Raw genomic sequence first — 23,715 nt, forward strand, 5'->3', positions numbered from 1 at the left:
TTTTTACTTTAAAATCTTTCTATCCAGTTATATGTAGTTTTTTTGTTGAAAAAACTATAGATAACCAATGTTTAAAATTCTTGATGGTTTATTTATTAAAAACAACGTTTACAGACTTAATCATTTAGAGTGAGAAAGTTTAAAGATTTTTTTCATTTAAAAAATCAAAAACTTAATCATTCAAAATAAAAAAAATTGCTCAAATTTTTCTGTACTTTTCCCATAGAAAAAAAAGGGTAACTCACTGACCAAACGTACACTACAAAATTAAAGAAGAAAAAAGAATCCAACTGGTCCCTTAGCGGTCCTCTAACAAAATTGTATAACTAGTCCGAACCAACTAGTTTCCATCAGTCGAACCTTAAACGATCCTTCCATGATCTGTCCTCTGCCCTGGACCGAACCAGTCCTCTAAACCAGTCTGTTTGTTAACGGTTTAATGAGTTTAATAGGACTCGCAACTTATTCAGTCAACTATATTGTTATACATCATTGTTCAACAGTGACTTGATGAGATAGAAAATAGCATATTCAACAAACTTCTAGGTAGGAGCATTATGCATAAAGTAAAGCCTCTTTCCAAACATGCACTTCCAATTAGAAAACACATTCCTTTCATATGTAAAAACACCCTTCCAATCTATACAGACAAATTAGTCTACACTGATAGCTTAATCAATACAGGGGACTGGTTTGAAAAACCAACCAAACAGATTATTTGCCCTTCCTTTCACAAAAACAATCCTCAAACGGTTTTTTTGAAGTTCTTTTTTTTATTAACCTGGATATCCAACCCGCTATGCGAGCCGACTAATCCCAAGACGACCATCTGCTTTATAAATAGCCCGGAATCACCGCATTTGAACCTCCGTGGCCACAGGGATTAACCTTCTTAAAGCCCCTATTAGATGTACAAAGATTAATTCTACATCTTGTAGCAAAACTTTGGTTATGTAGATGCAATATCCACCAGAAATTGAACACAAATTCGATTTACAAACATCGCTACAAATTTCATGTGTAATAGTGATGACATACAGCTAACAGAATCGATTTTTAAAGAAAAACAGATGTGCTCAGAAATCATCGTCGTCGTCATCGGGTCTTTGTGGGCGTTTTGCCCGCTTGGCTGCTTCTATCTTCTGTTTTCCTCTTTCTGCCTTTTTTTTGGCTCTCTCCGCGGCTTCTCTACGTACTTTAGCCAATAACTTACCGAACCCGGGAAGCATACGTTTTATTTGGTAGGCCATCACCTCCGTGAAGTTCATGTATTCCTCCATGAAGTCCTACAATAGCGAAACAAGAATGAATACATGATACAACCGCAACCCTGAATATCAATAGAAACTTGATGTTCCTCGATTACCCTTCTCTTATCTAAGATTTGATGAAGAGTTATTTCGTTAATTTGCATTTTGTCTATAAAAAATTGTTAAAATCTTGTGGGTATGTTTGGTAGGCAGACAGGACGAGACTTGACAGACAAGAGGGGGTAAAAGAATTGTAGAAGATTCTAGAGTTTTAATACATCTGGCCAGTGTAATTATGAATTTACAGGTATACCAAACACACCCTCAAAGTTGTAAGGTGATCACTTTTTTTACGAAGAGAGTAACATTTTTATAGAAACTCAAAAGATTTGAAGGGAAGACGTATAGATACCTCAACATCTTGAGAATACTCCTCAATGTACGGCGGCCCGGTCGTAAATGTACCAAGACGTTCACGGTACCAATTACCGCCATATGTTATCTGATCCATGGCTTGTTCAACACTTAAAACCTCCCACGGCCTCAACCCCGGAATAGCTTTAATCAACTGTTTCCTGTACACCATGATAATAATAATTATTATTAAACTCAAAGCCACATCGCACCTTTGGTGAGACTGGAACTGACCTCTAGGAAAATAAGGTTACCGGGGTACCGCTGGGCCAATGGTCCTTTGGTTTCCGGGCAAGATTCTTGGTTAGCAAAATGGTGCCATAAGATTGTTGGTAATGGCCATCATCTCTTACCGAGTAAGCGTTTCTTACCCATTAATAGGCAATAAGTATTCAGTTAACCGGTAAGAGACAAAAAGTGTTCAGTAAACAACCTCTAAGATCTGAAAAGCTAGATATGAATAGGAATATAAATAGAAAGAAAGAAAGACAACGATGCTAAATTTTGAGAAACTAGATATGAGTAAGGGTCTACTTGTTAGCAGCTTAATGAGCTTAATGAGACTCGTAACTTCTTCAGTCAGTTATACATGATTGTTTGGTAGTGGCTTGATGATATAAAAAGTGGCTTATTCAGTAAGCTTCTAGAAGGAGCTTTATGCACAAAGCCAAGTTTTTTCCAAATCTGTCCCTCCCAATAAAAAAACATGATCCTTCCATCTATGAGAAAACCCTCCCAAACAAAAACTTCCCAATCTACACAGACAACTTTATCCATACAGGACTTAATGGAAAACCAACCAAACAGCCCCAACCAGAAAATATATGATGGCAAATAAGCGAAGACATATATATATAGGGAGAGAGAGGAAGGATCATGCGAGAAGTTAAACATTTTGCGAGAAGGCAAGAAGTTTCAATATCATATAACATTACACTCCTTTGGGTGTGTTTAATCATATATGATTAAGCTAATATGTGTTGTAAATGCAAACATATGTTTAATCATATATGATTAAGCTTGTTTATAATACGTGTAATCATATATGATATTGAAACTTCCCTCCTTGCAAATTGTTAGCTTCTCGTTTGAACATATATATATATATATATATATATATGTGTGTGTGTGTGTGTGTATAGATATAATACATGCAAAAAAAGTGCAAAAAGCATGTACCTCATATCTTTTGGAATATATTTGTTTGGCATGTGGTCTTCTTCTAAGATTGATGTGAGTTCAGAGCCACTGGCCCAAAGGAACAGAGCATGGCTAGGAATTCTTACACCAGGCCAAACTCCATCATTAGCTTCTAATACAGCCATATCCCTTCTCTTGCTTTCATATGCTTCATCCTGAAGTTGTTTCCGGCTTTTATTCTCGAACCCTTTTAGTGGGACCCATGGAGGTATACCCTTTTGTAGCTTGTGTATGAAAGCAGTAGCCGCAGCACCTAGTCTCACTGAAATTCAAAAACAAAGAAGAAGATTCCACTTGAATATAATCCAGGCTTTCATTACCACCTACAAATGGATTGATTGCCGTAATCATCCTTTCTGTTTCACAAATGATGCTTACCACTCTCGAAAATTATCATTATAAACGAATTCATATGTTTATGATTGATTTCTTCTATTCTCTCCACGATTAGCTTTTCAATGCTCAAAAAATCCACTTTCATATGTCATTTTAGTGTGTTAGGATATGTGAAATCCCTGATTTCTCTCTAAAAGAGCCTTAGAGAGATTCCTGTGTATATATAGGTTTGATGGTCCATGTCTAGCCGATATGACACTCCAAGCCGCACCCTCAAGCGAAAGCTAAACGATGCCCCCAAAAACGGAGGCGAAAGTGTGTGCCAAGTCCCTAGATGTTGTACCCCCCTCCCCGCGGGCTCTCGTATCATGTGAAGATACTTGAAACCCCTTTGAATCTCTCTAAGGGTGCATTTGGTATGCACACAGGACTGGACGGGTGAGAGTGGTGTAGGCGGGTGAAAGAATTGTGCAGGGCTTCCGGGTTTTAATTTTATATGGGTAGCATAGTAATTTACCAACCTTGTCGCATCCCTTGATTTTTGTTCTGAATATTTTGCTCCCACTCACTCCTACCCGAGTCTAATGCCGCCCAACGCACCCTAAAAAGAACCCTTATAGAGAGATAAAAGGTTCTTAGAGCATCTCCAACAGCTATGCTATAATTTTTCTAAAATAGAGCATCAAAAGTTAAAATCTCTAAAAAATTACATCCAACTTCAACAACTACTCTATTTTAGCAATCTTATCATTAACTATATTATTAAAATATTAAATACATTAAAAAAAATTATTTGTCTCCTAAATACTTAATTTCAACGTCTCCTATTGGTGAGAAAGATTTTAACCACAAGAGTGGTGTCTGACTGGTTTGAGCTTGGCTCCAAAGGTCTAAAATGCCTGGAGATCCCAGGTTCAAATCCAAGAAGAAACAAAAATCCCCTTGTGGCCACGGAGGTTCAAATGCGGTGACTCCGGGCTACCTGCAAAGCAGGTGGTTGCCTTGGGATTAGTCGGATCGCATAGCTGGTTGGATATTCAGGTTAATAAAAAAAAAAAAGATTTCAATATTATTTCTCTCTTGAATATGATTTTTAGAGATTTCTACCCTCCCTTTTTTTCTCTATTTTAGCATACATTATAGCATAGTTGTTCGAGCAAAACTATACTCAAAATCTCCAAAATCTCCATTTTAGCATAGCTCTTGGAGATGCTCTTAAATGTATAGAGGTTTGATGTGTCTAGTCAATGTGAACATAGTGCACAATTATGAAGAAAAAAAAACAAATATGAAAAGAAGCCACAAGGTAGTGTTACATTGTTGAATATGAAAAATGGACAAACCTTCCCAAGTGGCGATTGCGCGCTCCATACCATAAAGTGCTCCAATTGGGACCCACTCGTCCAAGTCTTCACCCCAAATGAAAGTATATTTATCGATGATTCCGGCACCCCAAGCCGTCTTAAGTTGTATAAGTTCACAAGGTCCTCGTGTTCGACCTATCCGATCTTTGTAGAAAAATCCACCCGACCTCATGATAACTACAACAAAGCCAATACCTCAAAACTTAGTATACATTTATGGAAGAAGAAAATGGGGAGCATCTCATTGAACACAACCGACACAAAGTATGCATTTTTAAGGTGATGTTTGGCAATCATATGCTAGTTTATTTTGAGCTTAAGCCCTATTTGATTAAGCATAAGCTAGCTTTTTGTCCAACGGCTTTTTCACTTCCTTTTCAATTATGCCCTTATATTTTCCCAATGGATTTTTCAACATGTCCTTTTAGGTCATTTTACATTGTTATCCAACTTATCAACTAGTTTTTAGCAAACTCAACTAGCTCATTAACCAATAACTAACTTTTCAGCCAACAACTAGCTTATAGTTATAAGCCAACAACTAGCTTTTCAGCCATCCTTATTCTTGCAAAATTTATGTTCACAACGGGTCTCTATGAAAAGCCCGCATCAAATAGAGTGACATCTCTCAACTCCACTCCCTATTTCACTTGGCATTTAACCATAGTCTTCTTTTTTGAGCAATTGAGTTTTGAACTAACAGTTTTTACCAGAAGTCCAAGAAAAGCACTATGGTTTACAAAAAAAATAACATCTTTGAACAAATTGTGCAAATTCAAAAACAAAAGGAACTGTTGTTTGTACAATTTTTTGTTCTATATCATTCGTTCTTGAAAACGAGGTCCTTCTTTCCCTTAAATCTCTATTTTCTTTAGATTTTTATATGGTTTCTTTACAAACGAATAAGGGCATGTTTGTTAGCAGTTTAATGAGCTTAGTAGGATTCACAGCTTATTCAGTCACCTATACATGACCGTTTGGTAGTGGCTTCATGATATAGATAGTGGCTTATCCATTGAACTTTTTGCAGAAATTCAATTCCCTCCCAATAAAAACACACTCCTTCTATCTATGAAAAAAACCCTCCCAAACATCTATACAAACAGATTAATCCACACACACAGCTTTATCCATACAATACTTAATGGAAAACCAACCAAACCCCTAAGTGTTCGTTGGTTCGTCAGCTAACTCGATCCCTCCTTCTTTACAATCATGAACGCCCACCTCAAGGCATTCATAAGCATAAAGTCTTTGAGCTCAAATTCACTACTTTCATTCAAATTTAATATGGAGTTTGCAAAGAACTTAATACTTTCACTTGAATCTGATAAGAATTTTCTCACAAACATGTAATTATCAGATTTCTATAGCAGATTCAAAACAGTTTCAAACTTCAAAATTCAACAAACGGAATTCATCATTCGGGAAATAAGTGAAAACTTACAATCATAATATCTCTTCTCCAGCCTCTTGTATCCAACCGCCTGAGCAACATCAATTGGCCGGCTGGGAGGATATGGCCGTTGCCTGAATCCCCACAACCCGAAAAAGAACTGCTTAGCAAAATCCCAAAACTTATCGTCCGATTCCTTCACACTCCTTATTGCTTTCCTCGGCATTGGCCGGCCGTCCGGCCCGATCACGTGCGGAATCGACTGCCAATACTTCTTATCCTCCCACCTATACGGAGCCGAATTCGCTTTGAGCTCCATTTCATTAAGCTCATCAGCAATCTCCTCTGCTCGGGCCATGAACTGGACAACCGGATTCTCACGAAATTCCTTCATCCATCTCTCGTTTTCTTCAATCTCTTCTTGGGTCGGATTCTCTTTCTTTTCAAATAATGGGTCTTCGTTCAGAATTTTTTCAACTTCTGGTGTGTGACGGTAGTCGGGTCGATTTTCTGATTCCCAATAGAACTGTTCGAGCATTTTCTTGTAGGTACCGGGTTTGGGTCTTTGAGGTTCGGGATCAGGATCGGGTATTTTCTTGAATGGGTTGGAAATGGAGATGGCTGCAAAAGGTGAAGAAAATGAATCGGATTGAGTTTGGTGTTTGAATGGGTTTATGGATTCTGCAAAAGAATGGAAGTTTATAGGTTGCAGAGGGTTTGGTGGCTTCTTAAACCAGTTCTCCCCAAAGGGATTGAAGTTAATAGACGCCATTGATGAGAGAAAGTGAGAATTCAGTGAAAGAAGTGGCGAAAATGCTAGAAATTTTGAAGGAGATGAAGTAGATAGAAGACGGAGTGAGTTGTACGATTTTGGGGGAAATGAATGTTATTGGGCCAATTTTGATGGACCATTGATTTGGGCTCATTCTATGTAAGAGCCCAAATAAATATATACCCAACCTAACAAACTTAATCCATTTAAAACAAACCCATATATTATTTGAGCAAAATGCATAAAATAACAATCTAGTTTCATAAATTTATTTATTATAGCATTGTACTTCCATTTTTTCTTATTACAGCAATATAATTTCAAATTAATTTTTATTAAAACATTGTACTTTAAAAAATTTATCCATTATAACATTGGGTAACCTTTTGATTTAAATTTACTCATTATACCAGGTTTCCATGCCACCTCATTGTCCACGTAGGTTGTCCACATATACTATAGTGATGTGACTTTATTACTACGTCATTGTACTTTCAAAATAATTTTATCATAGCATCTACTAGTTCTTATTAAACATTGTATTTTTAATTTTAATATTTAAATATTTTACATGTTATTTAATAAATATATTAAATGAATTTTAAAAAATTAAATTATTCATTAACATACCAATATCAATAAAACTAGCAGAACACAACTTATCTTGCTAATATTTTTTTTTAAAATATGTGTTTTATGAAAAAAAAGAAAATAAGAATTGTTTCTTTTTTATCAAAAAATATTATATTTTAAAGAATATATATTATTTGTTCAAAAAGGTTTACTTGCCGTATAAATATGTTAAATTAATTTGATTTTTTTGAATTATTTATTAATATAACAATATTAAAAAATTGTAGATCACAATTTATTTCGTTAACATTATAAAGAAAACTTTAAAAGATATGTATTTATTTGAACAATATAAAATAAGAAGTGTTACTTTTTTTACAAACAAAATATATCTCGACAAGAATTTTATTATTGAGAAATATTTTACTTTAGAAAATTTAATTTGCATGCAACTTAATAAGAAAAAGTCAAAAAAAATATTTTTTTAGATCATAGCAATGAAAAATAAAAATCACTAATAATAATTTGAAATAGGTTTTTATTTTTAGTTTAGTTAAGTCATCAAAATGATTTGTCATCCACGTCACCTCATTAAAGCCACACAAGCAAAAAAAGTCAAGGGGTTAACTGGTTTAAAAAGTAACAGGTTAGTCATTGCTATGATGGGTAGATTTTCTAAAGTACAATGCCTTAATAAAAAATAATTTGAAAATACGTTGTTGTAATAAATAAAAACAAAAAGAATGCTATAATAACAAATTTTATGAAAGTAGGTTGCTATTTAATGCATTTAACCCTATATTATTTTGATCATATATTTCGAAGTAGGGATGGCTAAAAACCGGTCCGGGGCGGGCCTTACCGGTCCCAGGCCTCAACAGTGTCAGTCGTAACCGGTCCCAGTAAAAAATGTTGAGCCCGATTAAGGTTAGTTATAACTGGTTACGGTCGGCCGGTCCCGGTCCCGACCATTAAAAAAATTAATATTTTTAATGATAGATTTTTAAAATACATTATAAAAATTTGTAAATTGGTCACTCAAATACACTTTAAAAATGCATTTTATTATAATTAAAATTGCATTGTCTTCCAAAAATACATTATAAAATTATTTGAAAATACACTTATTCATCAATCTTCATTGGTATCCCATGCCGAATTGATTTGAAAAGTTCTGGTCTCTTCAATTCTTCTAATAGCCTCTTAGTCATCAATGTCGAGTTCCTCATCATCGTCATATTGTGAGTAAGTGTCGTCGGTATCGGTAGTTGGCGGCATGCTTAGTCCCAAGGCGATTTCATTTTCTTCCAAATTTTCTTTCACCGCTTCAATATCCACCTCTAACGATGTCGTGTGTTGAATTCTATCAACGTTATCTATATAATCTTTGAAACATATGCAACACTCTATGGACTTCCGATTTAGCCTTGTCCGATGTATCGAAATGATCCTGCCACTAAGAGAAAAGGCGGACTCCGAAGCTACAGTTACTAGCTTGGATTGTTAGTATATCACATGCTATGCATGCAAAAACCGGGAATTGAGGTTGCTTTTGTTTCCAAAAATCTAATATATCAATTTTTTTCAAAATCTTCGACATCATTTGCAGGGCATGCGGCCATAAAATTAGTATGCACATACATATTTAGTTTACCCAAATTGTTATCAAGTCGACTTTTTTTACTTGATTCATTTAAAACCTCGTTTATTAAATTAGTCATCAACTCTTTACGACTTTGACGATGACCACTAGAAGAACTAGAACCTGCAAATCCATGACTTGATGAGTTTTGTTGTTGGTTTCCTCCCCGATAAAAATGTTTATAATGATCAAACAAATTTTGAAAATTACGATTAAACAAACGTTTTTGTTCTGTTGAAATAGAATTATTCGTAGTCGTATCTAAACCAAAGGCCACACATATTTGTGTAATTAAAACTTCAACACCGATAACATTTAAATACGAGTTTAATGTCCCAGCACAAAGAAAAGCAAATAGGATGCTCATAAAATATTTTACAATTTTTTTTATTGAACTCATCAACCTTCCCCAATCGTGATGGTCTTCGTATCAGGCAATCTTACTTGTTAAAATATATAATCAGTTTAAAACTAAATGGCTTGTTGGATAATAAATATCGGATAAAATTGTTGTCGCATATCTAAAACCGCCTAAAATATCGTACAATCTTTCAACCACGACCCAATCAAGATTCCAGTAGAATTTTGTGGATAATGGTATCTATAAAATGAAAAAAAAATATAATTTTTTGTTTTGTCAAATTTTCAATCATAAAATAAGTCGAATTCCAACGAACGGGCATATCGAACCTCGATCCCAAAGCTTTGAAACCAACGTCTTCACAATATTTTCTATATTTCGCATTCATTTTCTTACCCTTTGTAAAAATTCGCGGCAACATAAGTCTAAACTTATCTATTACGGATTTACAAGTATTTAAACCGTCTTGAACGGCTAAATTTATTATGTGTGCACAACAACATGTATGAAATAATTTACCGTTTAAAATAGGTGTCAAATGACACTTTAATTTTTCCACACATAGATTGTTATTACTAGCGTTATCAAATGAATTTTAATTATTTTAGTAGTTAAATTATAAAATGTAAGAAATTTTTTAATAATTGAAAATTGACGTGCATCTGGATGTGGCGCACCAAACGATTCAAACGCGATTACACGTTTGAATAAATATCACAATGAAGACTTAATCCAATTTGCCTTTATGCATGTATAAGAAACCGACAATCCATATGGTGCGCTCCATACATCACACGTTAAAAAAATGTTGTTAGGCAAAAGAGAAAACATTTGTTGCATTTCAGCTCGACACATTTTCCACATTTAATTGCATCACGTCTAAGGGTTTGACGACTTACCGACTTGTATCATGGTTGTAGTGTTTTTTAGATCAACTTCGTAAAGTGAGGTTTGTCGAAATGTCCGAAAGGCAACCCTACTTGAATGACAGATTGTGTTGTTATTTGTCGGTTCAACTCGGCATCATACGATAATATTTGATCTTGAGTATCAAGTATTGGTTGGCTTGAATCAACCCCCGACCTCAACCCCGGGCTCGTCTTTTCGGTTTGCCGCCTTAAAGTAGAATTTTCTTCCGCCGAATGAGAGCTTGACACATTTTGCATTGTGTCTTTCTTTTCCCGTTCCGTTCGTGAGGACCGACAAGTTGTATGAATTCCAAATCTCGAACTTTCATCCGTGTTCGGTGAGAACTTGAGCAACTTGTTCATTTGATGCATCATGTTGTTCACCTGCCATTTTGTAAGACAAAGAGAGAAAGAAATAAGAATTGTGAAGTGGAAACGAAAATAAATACGAGTCGAATTCACAAAATATAGGAAGGAACCGAGAATTGTGAACGTTCTTTTGCTTTTTTTTACTAATTGAGAACTTGGTATGTAAACCCCTCAACCAAGACACTTATTTATAGTGTTTAAAAGGCAAAAAAAAAATCCAAAAAAAGGGCCACCTAAAGGCCATAAACGACTAGTTTTTTTGAAAATACCGGGCCAGGCCGGTCCCATAACCGGTCTCGGTCCCGGTCGATCTCGGTCCCATGAATCGCTCTAAAACATGAACCGCTCCCGGTTTCCGGTCCTTACCGGTCCCGGGCCTTGGCGGGTCCCGGTTCCGGTTCTACGGCAGTCCCGAGCCGGGCCGGTTTGGCTATCACTATTTTGAAGTAAATTATATGTTTTGTTCATGTAGTTATATGTTTTTAACGATTCTTGTCTTTTTTTGAAAGCTCAACGGATAGTGTTTTTATGGTTACATTTTTATAACGAGTTAGGTTCTTAATACAACCATAGGGACACAAGATATTAATTTATTTACGAATCAAACTCATTAAAAAAATTGCAATCATGGGAACTCACTCATTAGAAAAATGCAACAACATTGATATAACTTTTTAAAAAAACGCCACCACATGAACATATTTCGTTGAATTAAAAAAGAGACAAGAGTCGTTAAAACATCTAACCATAGAGACGAAACATGTAATTTACTCTGTATTTTTAACTTATAATTTTTTGAGTAAATTACATGCTTGGTCCTTGTATTTTATATAATTCACTTTGATCGACTCTTTAAAAACAGAAAAACAAACATTTCTTTTTTGATGAACCTGGATATCGAACCCATTATACGAGCCGACTAATCCTAGAACGACCACCCGTTTTGCAGGTCCCCCAAAGTCACCGCATTTAAACATCTGTGGCCATAAATGATTTTTTATTCCTTCTTAGATTCGAACATGGGACCTCCAGACACTTTTAACCTTTAGAGCTCAAATTTAAATCAATCAGACACCACCCCTGTGGTTAGAAAAACAAACATTCAAGTTAGAAAAACGGGTATGAACAATCATTTTTAAAAATTTGAACAAGCTTGGGAACGACCATTTCAATTAATTGGCAGGCCAAAGTGGTAAAACGATAAATTTGGACAGACACGGCCACCCAATTCATATTTTATAATTAATTATTTTTTTTATTAAAAAATTAGAAGTCTATTTGGTTGGCTTTGGGTTAGACTCCCTCTATTGAATATAGGGGTGTCATTTGGTCGATTAAATCAATTTTCTATTTATTCGGTTCAGATTAATCGGTTTTCTAACATTTCAATGCTAACCGATAATAAAACCAAATAAGGTTCGAATTAATTGATTTCGGGTTATTCGGTTCGATGACTGGTTAAACCGAAGAAGGATTTATATTTTTTTTCGTTGGACACTTGCTCTAATAATTTTCCCAAATTTAGTGTCTCTTGCATGACATCTAATATACAAGTGTATCATATATTTGCACTCAAAATTGACTTAATATTAAGTTAAAAAATCACCTACCAAAAGACATTATTTATTAATTCAGTTCGGACCCTTCCTTCATCACCTTCATGTGGATGGTCTACAGGGTTTATAACTACTCCTCTTACTACATGGCGTTTGCCTAGTCAACGCTTAGATCCGGTTCTACCCAAACTTTTCTGGTTCACCCCAACATTCCCCACTTGTTCGACTGTTGCTGAACAGTTTTTGGATATCAAACGGACCTCCCCAGAAGRTAATTTTAATGTGGCCGATTTCCCTTCTTTTGCAATCAGTTTCGCTACAGCACCCGCTGCTCTAGCTAATTGTTCACCCTTTCCAAGTGTGATTTCTATGTTATGTATGTCTATGCCTAAGGGCATGCAACGTTCTACATCAAGTATAAAGTGTAATCTAACAAAAACCATTATCTACCATCAAGCAAAAAACGTTATATAACAACAAAATACATAAAGTAACAATAGTATAATATGTATTTGATTTATTTTCATAAACATAAAATATATAAATATTAGTAGAATGTGTTATTCATGAGTACCGAATTAAAAAATTAACCGAAAACCGAACCCAATAAAGATCCTTATTTAGTTAACCGAATTGTTTAACTCGAACACGCTTAACCCAAACCGCATTCGCTTCGGGTGGATTATTCGTTTCGGTTATTTTTGACACCCTTAAATACCAACCACCTCCGAAATGAACGACTTGAATTTGATTTTGAAATATTATGTGCTGAAATATTTTGTTACTTAAAAATTCAGATTTTGAAGGTTGATAGATATTTGGAGAAGAAATGTTCATACTCCATATTTTTTATAAGAGTCTAATGGGCCATTTACTAAACGCTTATCCGGTAAGTGCTTACTGGGTAATTTCCCTTAACGGATGAACATGACAGTAGTCAAAAATCTTACCCGGTAAGAGCAATGATAAAGATGAAGAGTCTTATTCGGTAAGTGATGTGACGACTCTTACCCGGGTAAGTGTTTATCGGGTAAATTATTGCATACAATACCATTTTGATGTACTACAATCTTATCCAGAAAAATAAATTACAGTCTTTGACTCCTAATGGTAAGCGTTTACCATGTAAACATTTAGGTTAACGGCCCCTAAGTATATATTTTCTTAAGTTATATACAATGTTAACCTTTTTTCTTACCATATTAAGTTGACGATAATTATGTACTTTAAATACTTTTACATATCTTATGAGTTTATATAAGTTTTGCTTTTCTAAATGTAAAATTTTGTAGGCCACTTTGCCTGTGTCCCTGACCCAATAACGGTATTGAGTTTGCTACGTTAGGTCTGTTGTTAGGCCCAACCTATAGTCGGTCCAAACCTACAATGATCACTTCTAGTCGTCAACGAATCATACAAGATCGAGAGGACGTTTTAGCCACTGTGGAGAAGGCGACGCCGCTAAAAGTCACCTTGGATTAGGGTTTTTTTTTATGATCTTTTTAATAGAAGTAATGTTTTAAAAGTAATTTATGTTTAAAAAAATCTGTCATTAGTCATATCAAAAAATAATACTGAGTTACATGTCATGTTACTAGCCACATCAGCACGATTGTTAGTGTTCAAATCAGTTATCTAAATATTTAAATACTTAAGACATTATATTTAAGGTGGAGGTTCAAATAATAACATTATTGTTTTACAAAATGTAAGAAACATTTCAGGGTCTCCAAATTAATTAAACTATAATGAAAATTAAAAATAAATTAGATTTGTCAACAATTTTATGTTGTTTTAGATTTGTCTTTATCCCTTAAAACTTTGCTAGTATCATCGAAGACTTCTTATGTTTTTTTTGTTAATCATGGGTGTCCGGGCCATCTTGAGCGCACCTCGGCTAATCCAAGGGCCCTGGAGAAAAGCCAAGAAAATCTCCAATGGTCTTTGCACGACTCGAATAGTGACCTTTTAGGAGACCTCAAAAGCCCAAGTTTTATTGTCAGCTAACCCCACAAGTAGGGGTGCACAAAAAACCGTCAACCCGCAAAACCCGTCCAACCCAACCCGTAAACAACCCAATTAAACCCAACCCGACTAACAGTCAAACCGCTCATCCGCCAATTAAGAGGGTTGAAATTGGGTTGGGCTTAGCTCAACCCGCCCAACCCGCCGCTAATATATAATTTTTATAAAATTATATATATATATATATATATATATATATATAGAGAGAGAGAGAGAGAGAGAGAGAGGAGCGATCAAATGAAAACCACTCCAATTTGTAAAAACCGTAAAAACTACTCTCATCCGTCGTTAATCTTATGAAATTTTTTCATGAAATTGTTAATCTTGTGAAATTGTTTCATATAATACTTTTTATTATGAAGTTGTTTCATATGTGGTTATCAAATTGTTTCATATACTACTTAATGAAATTTTAATGAAACTGTTTCATGTATTTCTCTAAAATTAAAATAATGAAGATGATAATATCCATGATTAACACCCTCCACAATAAAAATGGTTAATCAACCTCTCATAATTACAAAAAAAAAAATGAACAAAATGAAAAATTATGATTGGTTGAATGAGGTTTTTACGGTTTTTACAAATTTAGTGGTTTTTATTTGAACTCGTCTATATATATATATATATATATATATATATATAATGTATAACTTTTATTGATATTATGTTTGTATTTCATTTTAGCTAAACGTACAAGTTACCAAAAGAGATTCACGATCAAAGAATGATGACAAATAATCTAATTAATAAGAGAAAATTATTGAAATCTTTTTTGCAGCAACAACAAATTGATATGTCAGAGAATATGAATGATACTAATAGATATTTTGTTGACGAATCCATCAATCTAAATACCTCGTCATTTGATGTTGTACTTTAGTGGAAATAAAATGTTTAGTTATAGCTTTTCGCTACAACAACATTAGATCTTATAGGATGCCTAAAATGTCTAAGCGTCCTAATATGATTATTTATAGGACGAAACAAGAAAAATGTCTTATCTAAAAGGGTTACAATATGTTTATAAGATGATTTTGGGCGTCCTAACAAATTCTATGACGCTTTTAAAATAAAGTATCATATTAATTATTTTATACGACACGACTTGAAAAGTGTATATGAACATAAGTGTCCTATAAATAGATGAGTTTTATGGACACTTTTCAAAATATTTATATAAAATAACTAATACGACATTTTATTTAAAGATCATTCTAAAACACTTGTTGAAGCGTTCAAAAACGTCATGTAAACATATTGTAACCTTTTTAGATAGGACGCTTTACAGTATGATCTATAAACTTAAGTTTTATGAATTATTTCATTCGTCAAATTTATGTAATTACTAACTCGTCAACCCAACCCGCCTCAACCCGCAAGGGTTGGATTGGGTTGGGTTGGGTTGAGATTTTTTCCAAACCGTCATAATTGGGTTGGGTTGTAAAAATGTTGTAAACCGCCCAACCCAACCCGCGTGCACCCCTACCCACAAGGTTGAAGACTTCTTATGTTGATACTTCCATTGTCAATAATGATGTGATTTTGTTGTGATAATCCTTTAATAAAATGAAAACTTCTTACGGTAAGATTTTGTTGAGATAACAATGTGATAATGTTGCGATAAATCGAAAACCAATGATGATCACATTCACAATCATCAGCCATGTCTGTTGATAGATTTTGTTGAGATAATAATATGATAATGCTGCGATAAATCGAAAACCAATGATGATCACATCCACAATCATCGGCTATGTCTGTTGATTATGCGATTTGCAATATTTTTCTCATTTTACCCCTACATGCTTTCAGTATTCCTAAAAAAATTAAATATTTATTTAAAAATTTTACTGTTTTCTCAATCTTTCTAAAACTTTTAACTTAAAACAAAATGATAGTGCTTACAAATTGTTTTTACATTTACATAAATCACAGATGTTTTCGTTTGAATTATTATTATCTGATATCTAATATATCAAAAAGAAAAATGTTTTTACCTGCTTTATGTTGGGATAATGTTTTACTTTGCTTACGTGAGGTGTCTGGAAAAGCAAAGTTGAAGCACACCCCCACCATTAACTCTTTGCAGACATGTGTTTCTGTGCAGTGTGTACTTACATAACTCTTTTTATTTTCTTTTTTTATAATTTTTAAATTATGAGATATCTAAAAATTAAGTAAATTGTATGAAAAAAATAAAATATTTTGTTTTAATTTTTATTTTTAGTATCTAAGATATGAAATTTTAAATATTTAAATATCTGAATAACATGTTTAAGTATTAATTGATTACTAATGTTGATGCGACATCCAACTCAATATTATTTAAATAGTGACATGAATTTTTTTAAATCTAAATCAGGTGTAAATTTATTTATTTTATTAGAATTTATATATTATAATTATTATAATTATAAGTTATAATAAATTTAAAACTAATTTTAAATTTAAAAGATCCACTGCGTTAGCAGATAATATTGAGTTGTGTACCATATCAGCATTGGTAACCTGTTAATGCTTAAATTGGTTACTTATATACTTAAATATTTGAAACTTAACATCTTAGATAACAAAACAAAAGTTCTAAAAATACATTACCTAAAATAAGAATCAAGACAAAACATGTTATTTTTTTCATAAAAATTGTCCAAAACCAATATATCATATTGTATTTTATATGTTTTTTTTTTTATGTACAGTGATTAACATATATTTTTAATTAATTTTAGAGCTATATTTTTTAATCAAATTAAATAATCTTATAAATGTAAACCCTTTTTATGTCCTTTATTAGTTTTTTTTAAATAAAATATTTAAGGCATTATTTTCATTAAATAATTGGCCATAACTCATTCTTTTATTTTTTCTATCCGGTTATTATTCTTGTTTGTATATCTCAGGAGCTGTTTACCAAATGCTTACCTGGGTAAGCGCTTACTAAATCACATTACCTTACCGGATGATTATGACAAAGAATAAGAATCTTACCCGGTAAAAGTGAAAACAAGGACCGGCAATCTTACCTGGTAAGTGATGGCGACGACTTTTACCATGGTTAACACTTACCGGGTAAATTGTTACATACAATATCATTTTGGTGGACTCAAATCTTACCCGGTAAGTAACGATAGTGTTGAATTTTATCGATAAGCATTTACCGGGTAAGTGTTTAGGTAAACGGCCTCTAGCTCTCTCTCTATATACACGCATGTATGTCATTGTTTACATATGTAAGGCCGAGTTTAAATAAGAACCATAAATATTTTGAGAAATTGAAAAACAATTGTTTCATGTATTATTAATAATGAATAACTTTAAATAATGAATAATTATTCATTATAAAAAAATAACTAACAAAATAAAATGCATTATAACATGAACAATAAAAATACTTAAGAAATAAAGTTTATGATTATTTAAGCTGAATTGGGATCATGTGAGACAAGACTATTTTCGTGAAATATGATTTTTACATTTGAAACTTTACAGCAAAACACTGTAAAAGTAGCATTCACAGTGTTTTTATTATGAAGATTCGGCTTATTTTAAGATTTTTTAATTATCAATATTTAAGAGAAAAATATATAAATATACATAAAATCATGAGTAAATTAAAAAAAAACTAAGGGTGCGTTTGGTTTGCAGGAATGTTTTTGAGGGATTTGGATTCCCATGAGGGATTTGGATTGGATTGGATTTAAAATCCATCATGTGTTTGGTTTGCAGGATTTGGATTGGATTTGAAATTCATTCCTCTGTTTGGTTTGTAGGATTTGGATTTGGATTTGGATTTGGATTTGGATTGAGATTTTTTTTTGAAGGGTGAAACTAGGCTTATTCCGATCATATCAATTTGCCTTTGCTTATTCCGATCATATCAAGAAGTCCAGAATCTTCGAAGGCAACTACAGCAAGCTATTGATGAAAAAAATGAATTCGAGGTCTGTACAGACTTATTCCGATCACCTTCTAATACTTCCTGTAATTTTTTTAACCTAATCTGTATTCATGTATATTCAACCTAATCTGTCAAAATTGAAGGATTTAACCTAATCTGTGTTCATGTATATTCAACCTAATCTGTCAAAATTGAAGGATTTAACCTAATCTGTGTTCATAGTTTAGTGAGAAATCGAAAAGGGGAAAAGGGGAAAAGGGATTTACCTGTTGAGTGATGGGAGAAGGCGGTTTATCGACGACGACGGAGACGGCGACGGAGACGGTGGGCGACGGAGACGGTGAGTGACGACCACCGACGGAGGTGGCAACAGAGACGAAGGGCGACGGCGACGGTGAGCAATGGAGGAGCGATGTAATCTGTGGCGACGGTGAGCAATGGACGAGAAGGGCAAGAATGAAATCCCACGGGAATGAATTTCAAAATCTCGTGTATTTTCAAAGGATTCTCAAATCCATAGTTCACGGGATTTTAAATGAATCCCAGGATTTTAAATCCTACCATTCCTACAAACCAAACGCAGGATTGGAATGGATTTTAAATCCAAATCCCTCCAATTCCATTCCATTCCTGCAAACCAAACGCGCCCTAAGAAATTTGAGGGGCATTTTAAATCTTTTGTATAATTAAATCACCAATTCACTCATTTTTTAAAATATTTATCCACTTTCTTTTTTAATAAAAATTATATTACCTATTTTCTTTTAAATTAAATTATCTAAAATATAAGAAATATTTTATTTAAATAAATTATACTAAAAAAGAGAGAATTTTATTTTCCATAATTTAAAATCTAGGATGATATATATTTTTTAAGATTCATATATGAATCTTAAACTGGTTCAATATCTCATTTATACATTGTAAATTGATTCATGTAACAGTTATAATTATGAGCCACATGTGAATACATATTATGATTCACATGTGAATCTATGTTAGAATTCGCATATTCACATATAGCCAATTGATACCTATTCATTACCATCTGATAATGATTTGTTGGGATCATTTGCGTTTGCTTACATTTCAATCGATCAATGAAGAACATTTTCCTCCAACAGATGCGGGTGAATTAGCTGCCTCGTGTTCAGATATGAGATTTAATTCGATTTGTAGTTTGTAAAATCGCCAATCACTTTATAATGAGAAATTGAATAAAAGACGATGATTACCAATATCAAAAAAATATGTTATAGAAAAAATAATAGATAAATTAGCTAATATTTGATTTTCTTTTTCATTGTTATTTTAATTAGTAAAAAAAAAAGACTTGGAAATAAAAAAAATTGCACTAATTGAGATTTCTTCTTCTATTCTTAAAATTTTGAGACTTCTCATTTGAACATCTGTCTATATATGTGCATATATGTAGGCAAACGAAGAATCATGTGAGAATGATAGTTAAAGTGAAAAACGTAAAAAATGATATGCACCCTTGATCACCTTTAATCTCAAACCCACCCATGAAGCACGCTCGATGTGGGGATTGATCCGGTATATCTTGGTGCATCTCATCTCGTTGTATTCTAATGTACATTCAAGAGTGAAGATCTTTTCTTACGCTTCTCATCTTAACTAGGGGTAGTGATGGCCAAACCTACCTGTCCCGGCCCCGCCCGGGACCGGTTACGGATTTGGGGTGTTTCGCGGGACCAAAACCGACCGGGACCGGTTATGGACCGGCCCGACCCAACTCGATTTTTAAAAAATGTAACTATTTTTTTTTTGTAAATGAGTTGAACACGAACCTAACCCAACCTAACCCAATGTTACCCTTAATCTTAATTATTTTCTCACAGTTACTCAATCCTATATAGGTATAGGTATATTTATGTGTATATAAATAATAAATGAGATACAAATACGTGGATTGTAGGTAGCAGATTGCCCATCCTTTTTAAGGGGAAAGTAAATGAGAGTAATTACTCAACTACCAAACCGTCACAGTAATTTATTGTTATGGACAATGCATCCTTGTAAAATTTGTCTACAACATACATATTTTTTTTTGAATTATATTATACTAGTTATATACTCGTACAATGCGATGAGAACCGATTATGAAGTCTCACCAGTTTTATTAGAGAAGATTTAACGATGATATAAATTATATTTGGTCTTTATATATTAATACAATTTGAATAAATAAGAGTTATGGTTCCAATTACAGTCTATCGATGAAAAAAATGTATGACAGTTTAAAATCCAACATATTTAAACGACTCCACAAATGTGTTCGATTTACACCAAGAGCAAAGAATCAAGAGATCAAGAGAGAAACCGAGAGTTCTAGAACAATTGAATGAGAGATGAATGATAGAACTTTTAATAACTCATGGTGAACATCAGTTTAAATCTCACATTGAGGGATGAGGAGAAGACATAGAGGTATGAGAGGGTGAAGACACGAGTGAAATGTGTCAAAAGTATCTTGGAAACATGAAAAGAAAAGATAATAATGTGCATTGGTAACTTGTACTATAAGTTATTTTAATTGTAAATTAAAAGATTATAAGATTGAATGCATAAAGTAGTAGTACTTAATGCATTATGAGTTATTTTTAAGACTTTTAATACTTTGTGCATAAATGTATAATACTTTGGCAATTAAAAATTGTTTTTAAGATTTTTGATAAATCTGATTTATAAGGTAGTATAGATGAAATATGGCTGATAATTATTCAAATAGTATTTTATTACATTCGTTAATCAATAATTATATATACTAATATATATATATATATATATTTTAGTATAATGTTTGTAACAAAATAACATGTTATCTGAACGAGAGTAATTACTCAACTGTTACTTGCKATAGTGGACTGATGGTAGTACATTTTCGATGCTTTTTCTAACACGTTACTTCAATTTTTGATTTGTATCTTATGAACTAAAAATTGTATATGTACTGAATCTAACATACAAAATCACCAAATCTAACTCATGAATTACATGATGAAAATATCGTGAGTCGAACAAAATCATGCTATAATACCTCATACATTGCATGTTAAAAGTCAAAAATTCTATCGAATTACCATCGTTCTACCATTCAAAAGAGGGTTTACCTATAAACATTACCACAAGGGACATATATCATATATGTGTAATATAGACTTGTACCTTATGTATTAAGAGTTGTACATCACATTGTACCAAATTATTATTTTTTTGATTAACCTGGATATCCAACCCGCTATGCGAGCCGACTAATCGCAGGGCGACCACCTGCTTTGCAGATAGCCCAGAGTCACCGCATTTGAACCTCCGTGGCCACAAGAGGATTTTTATTCCTCTTTGGATTTGAACCTGGGACCTCCTGGTACTTTTAGCCTTCGGAGCCAAACTCAAACCAATCAGACACCACCATTGTGGTTCATTGTACCAAATTATTCCAATACCCAAAAAAGGGTTTACCCCCAAAAAGGCAAATATGTAAGAAAGTGAGAGCCACTTGTATAAAAAGGCAAGATGTCATATTTATTTCTTGAATTCAAGTCTCAAAAACACCAAAGAAAAGCTATGGCTTCTTGTCATAAGATGTTAGTAGTGTTGATCTTCTTGTTGGCAATGGAAAAACCATTTGGTGTTGAAGATAAGGTGAAGGTGTCATTGTACTTTGAATCTTTGTGTCCATATTGTGCAAATTTCATTGTGAATCAACTTGGGAAGGCATTGTTTCAATGGAATCTAATCTCCATTGTAGACCTCAAGATGGTCCCTTGGGGTAATACTCAGTTTGCTCCTAACCATGCTTGGATCTGTCAGGTAAAATACAATTTTTACTGTATAAAATACAGTTATCTTGTTAATGTTGATCTGGGTTTTCAGTTATTGTCTTGGGAACTGGTTTCTCTTTCCAAATTTTTGGTGTGATGTTCGTTGTTCATGTTTTTATTTCACGAAAGAATCTTGAAAACGACGTGTTTCTATTATCGTGTCAGAATACTTATTTTTCTTGTACATCATGTACGTTTCTTACTAAATCGTTTATCGTTGTAACTAATCAGATAAAATAGATAAATATATCATACGCCTTTTCAACAATTAACCTGTTTTGTAGCACGGTCCTGATGAATGTATGATCAACATGGTAGAAGCTTGTGCGATTAACTTGTTGCCTCAAACGGTACAGTTATCGTTTAGTTCGTTGATTACATTACGGCCAATTAAGGTGTATCTGATATTTAATTAATAATTAAACATTTATATGATATTTTGAATAGGAATTGAGGTTCAAGTTGATTGAGTGTATTGAAAACTTGGATTTGCAAGGAAGGCATAGTGAATGGAGGTCTTGTATTCAAAACAACCCCAAACCCATCATGGATTGCTACCAAAGTAGAATGGGTGTTGATGTGAGTACTTCTATTTCCATCCTTCATCCTCTTACTTTTACATTTTAACATATTTATTTTCCAACATTTAAAAAAAGGTACTAGTGTGGGTCCTACAAAACTATTTAAAAAGATTCCTATAAATTTAGCAGCAGATTAAATGTACCCTTATATATTGTTAAATGCATCTTTTTCAATTAGTTTTCTACCCAAACATATCAACATCAGAACTCATCTTCTACAACCATAATGATATTGTCTGATTGGTTTGAATTTGGCTCCAAAGGTCAAAAGTGTCTGGAGGTCTCATGTTCAAATCCAAGGAGAAATAAAAAGCCCCTTGTGGCACGGAGGTTCAAATGCAGTGACTTTGGGCTACCCGCAAAACATGTGGTTGTTTTTGGGATTAGTCGACTTGCATAGCGGGTTAGATATCCAGGTTAATAAAAAAAATAAGTAGTTGAATTAGGCAAACTAAAGCTAATATTAAATTATCTTACTTTATAGCCATATTTTCAATATTGTGACCGAAATAGCCATAGATTACACAAGTAACAAATAATGCTTAAACAACTTGCGTAACCTACTTTTTTCATATTATATTCTTAAAAGTAGACATTACGTCGGGTGTAACCCACATAGACATGACACCTAAAAAATATGGCTGTAAAATGAAGAGGGAAGATCTGATCGGTTATTTTGAAAGATTTCTGTAAAAAATCTTGATAAATAACCCAAACCGACTTAACATGTGTTTTATCATTCATGAAAAATTATTGGTTTTAACCATATCTCCTATTTTAATCCACAATGTGACCCTTCGTTTAACCCTTATCTTATGACAATATGATTCATGTTTTGACTTAATGCAGCTTGAACTAAAATTTGCTGATGATACAAATCATCTAAATCCCCCTCATAGATTTGTACCATGGGTGTTGGTTGACAATAAGCCCCTTGAAGAGGTCATCTCTCTCCCTCTCTTACATTTAAATCTAGATCGTTTATTTTTAGATCTAACTATCGACAAGGGTATCTTTGTCTTTTTACTTCTTTTCATTAAACCTTCATCTCGCTATACATATAATTAAAGGTGAAACCTTGTTAATTAATACTTGGTTATTTAATAATCTATCTTAGATCATATTTTTGGTTGGTTTCGACTTAGGATAATGTATCAAATTAATAATTCGCTAAATTATAAGATGAAAACCCCATTAATGGCTTATTAAATCCAACCCCCCC

At 33.3% G+C, this 23,715-nt stretch overlaps 2 protein-coding genes across 2 annotated transcripts in view; one reads left to right on the forward strand and one right to left on the reverse strand.

Annotated features, from left to right (window-relative positions):
• Positions 1–932: 932 nt before the first annotated feature.
• Positions 933–6,764, reverse strand: LOC112517641 (protein TIC 56, chloroplastic). Its single transcript, XM_025125004.1, has 5 exons — positions 6,012–6,764; positions 4,544–4,741; positions 2,844–3,126; positions 1,663–1,825; positions 933–1,286 (listed from the first exon to the last, which is right to left on the reverse strand). Exons 1-5 carry the CDS (start codon positions 6,730–6,732, stop codon positions 1,077–1,079), a joined length of 1,575 nt encoding a protein of 524 aa, XP_024980772.1. The 5' UTR covers positions 6,733–6,764; the 3' UTR covers positions 933–1,076.
• Positions 6,765–21,604: 14,840 nt separating this feature from the next.
• The window catches only part of LOC112517725 (gamma-interferon-inducible lysosomal thiol reductase-like), a 4,170-nt gene continuing 2,059 nt past the window's right edge, over positions 21,605–23,715 (forward strand). Inside the window, exons 1-4 of the mRNA XM_025125106.1 lie at positions 21,605–21,901; positions 22,197–22,262; positions 22,360–22,491; positions 23,343–23,435. Coding sequence (XP_024980874.1) covers positions 21,605–21,901; positions 22,197–22,262; positions 22,360–22,491; positions 23,343–23,435 — 588 coding nt within the window. The remainder of the gene's footprint in view (positions 21,902–22,196; positions 22,263–22,359; positions 22,492–23,342; positions 23,436–23,715) is intronic.

The sequence above is a fragment of the Cynara cardunculus genome, assembly GCF_001531365.2.
Source record: "Cynara cardunculus var. scolymus isolate 2C chromosome LG 9, CcrdV1, whole genome shotgun sequence".
NCBI lineage: Eukaryota > Viridiplantae > Streptophyta > Magnoliopsida > Asterales > Asteraceae > Cynara > Cynara cardunculus.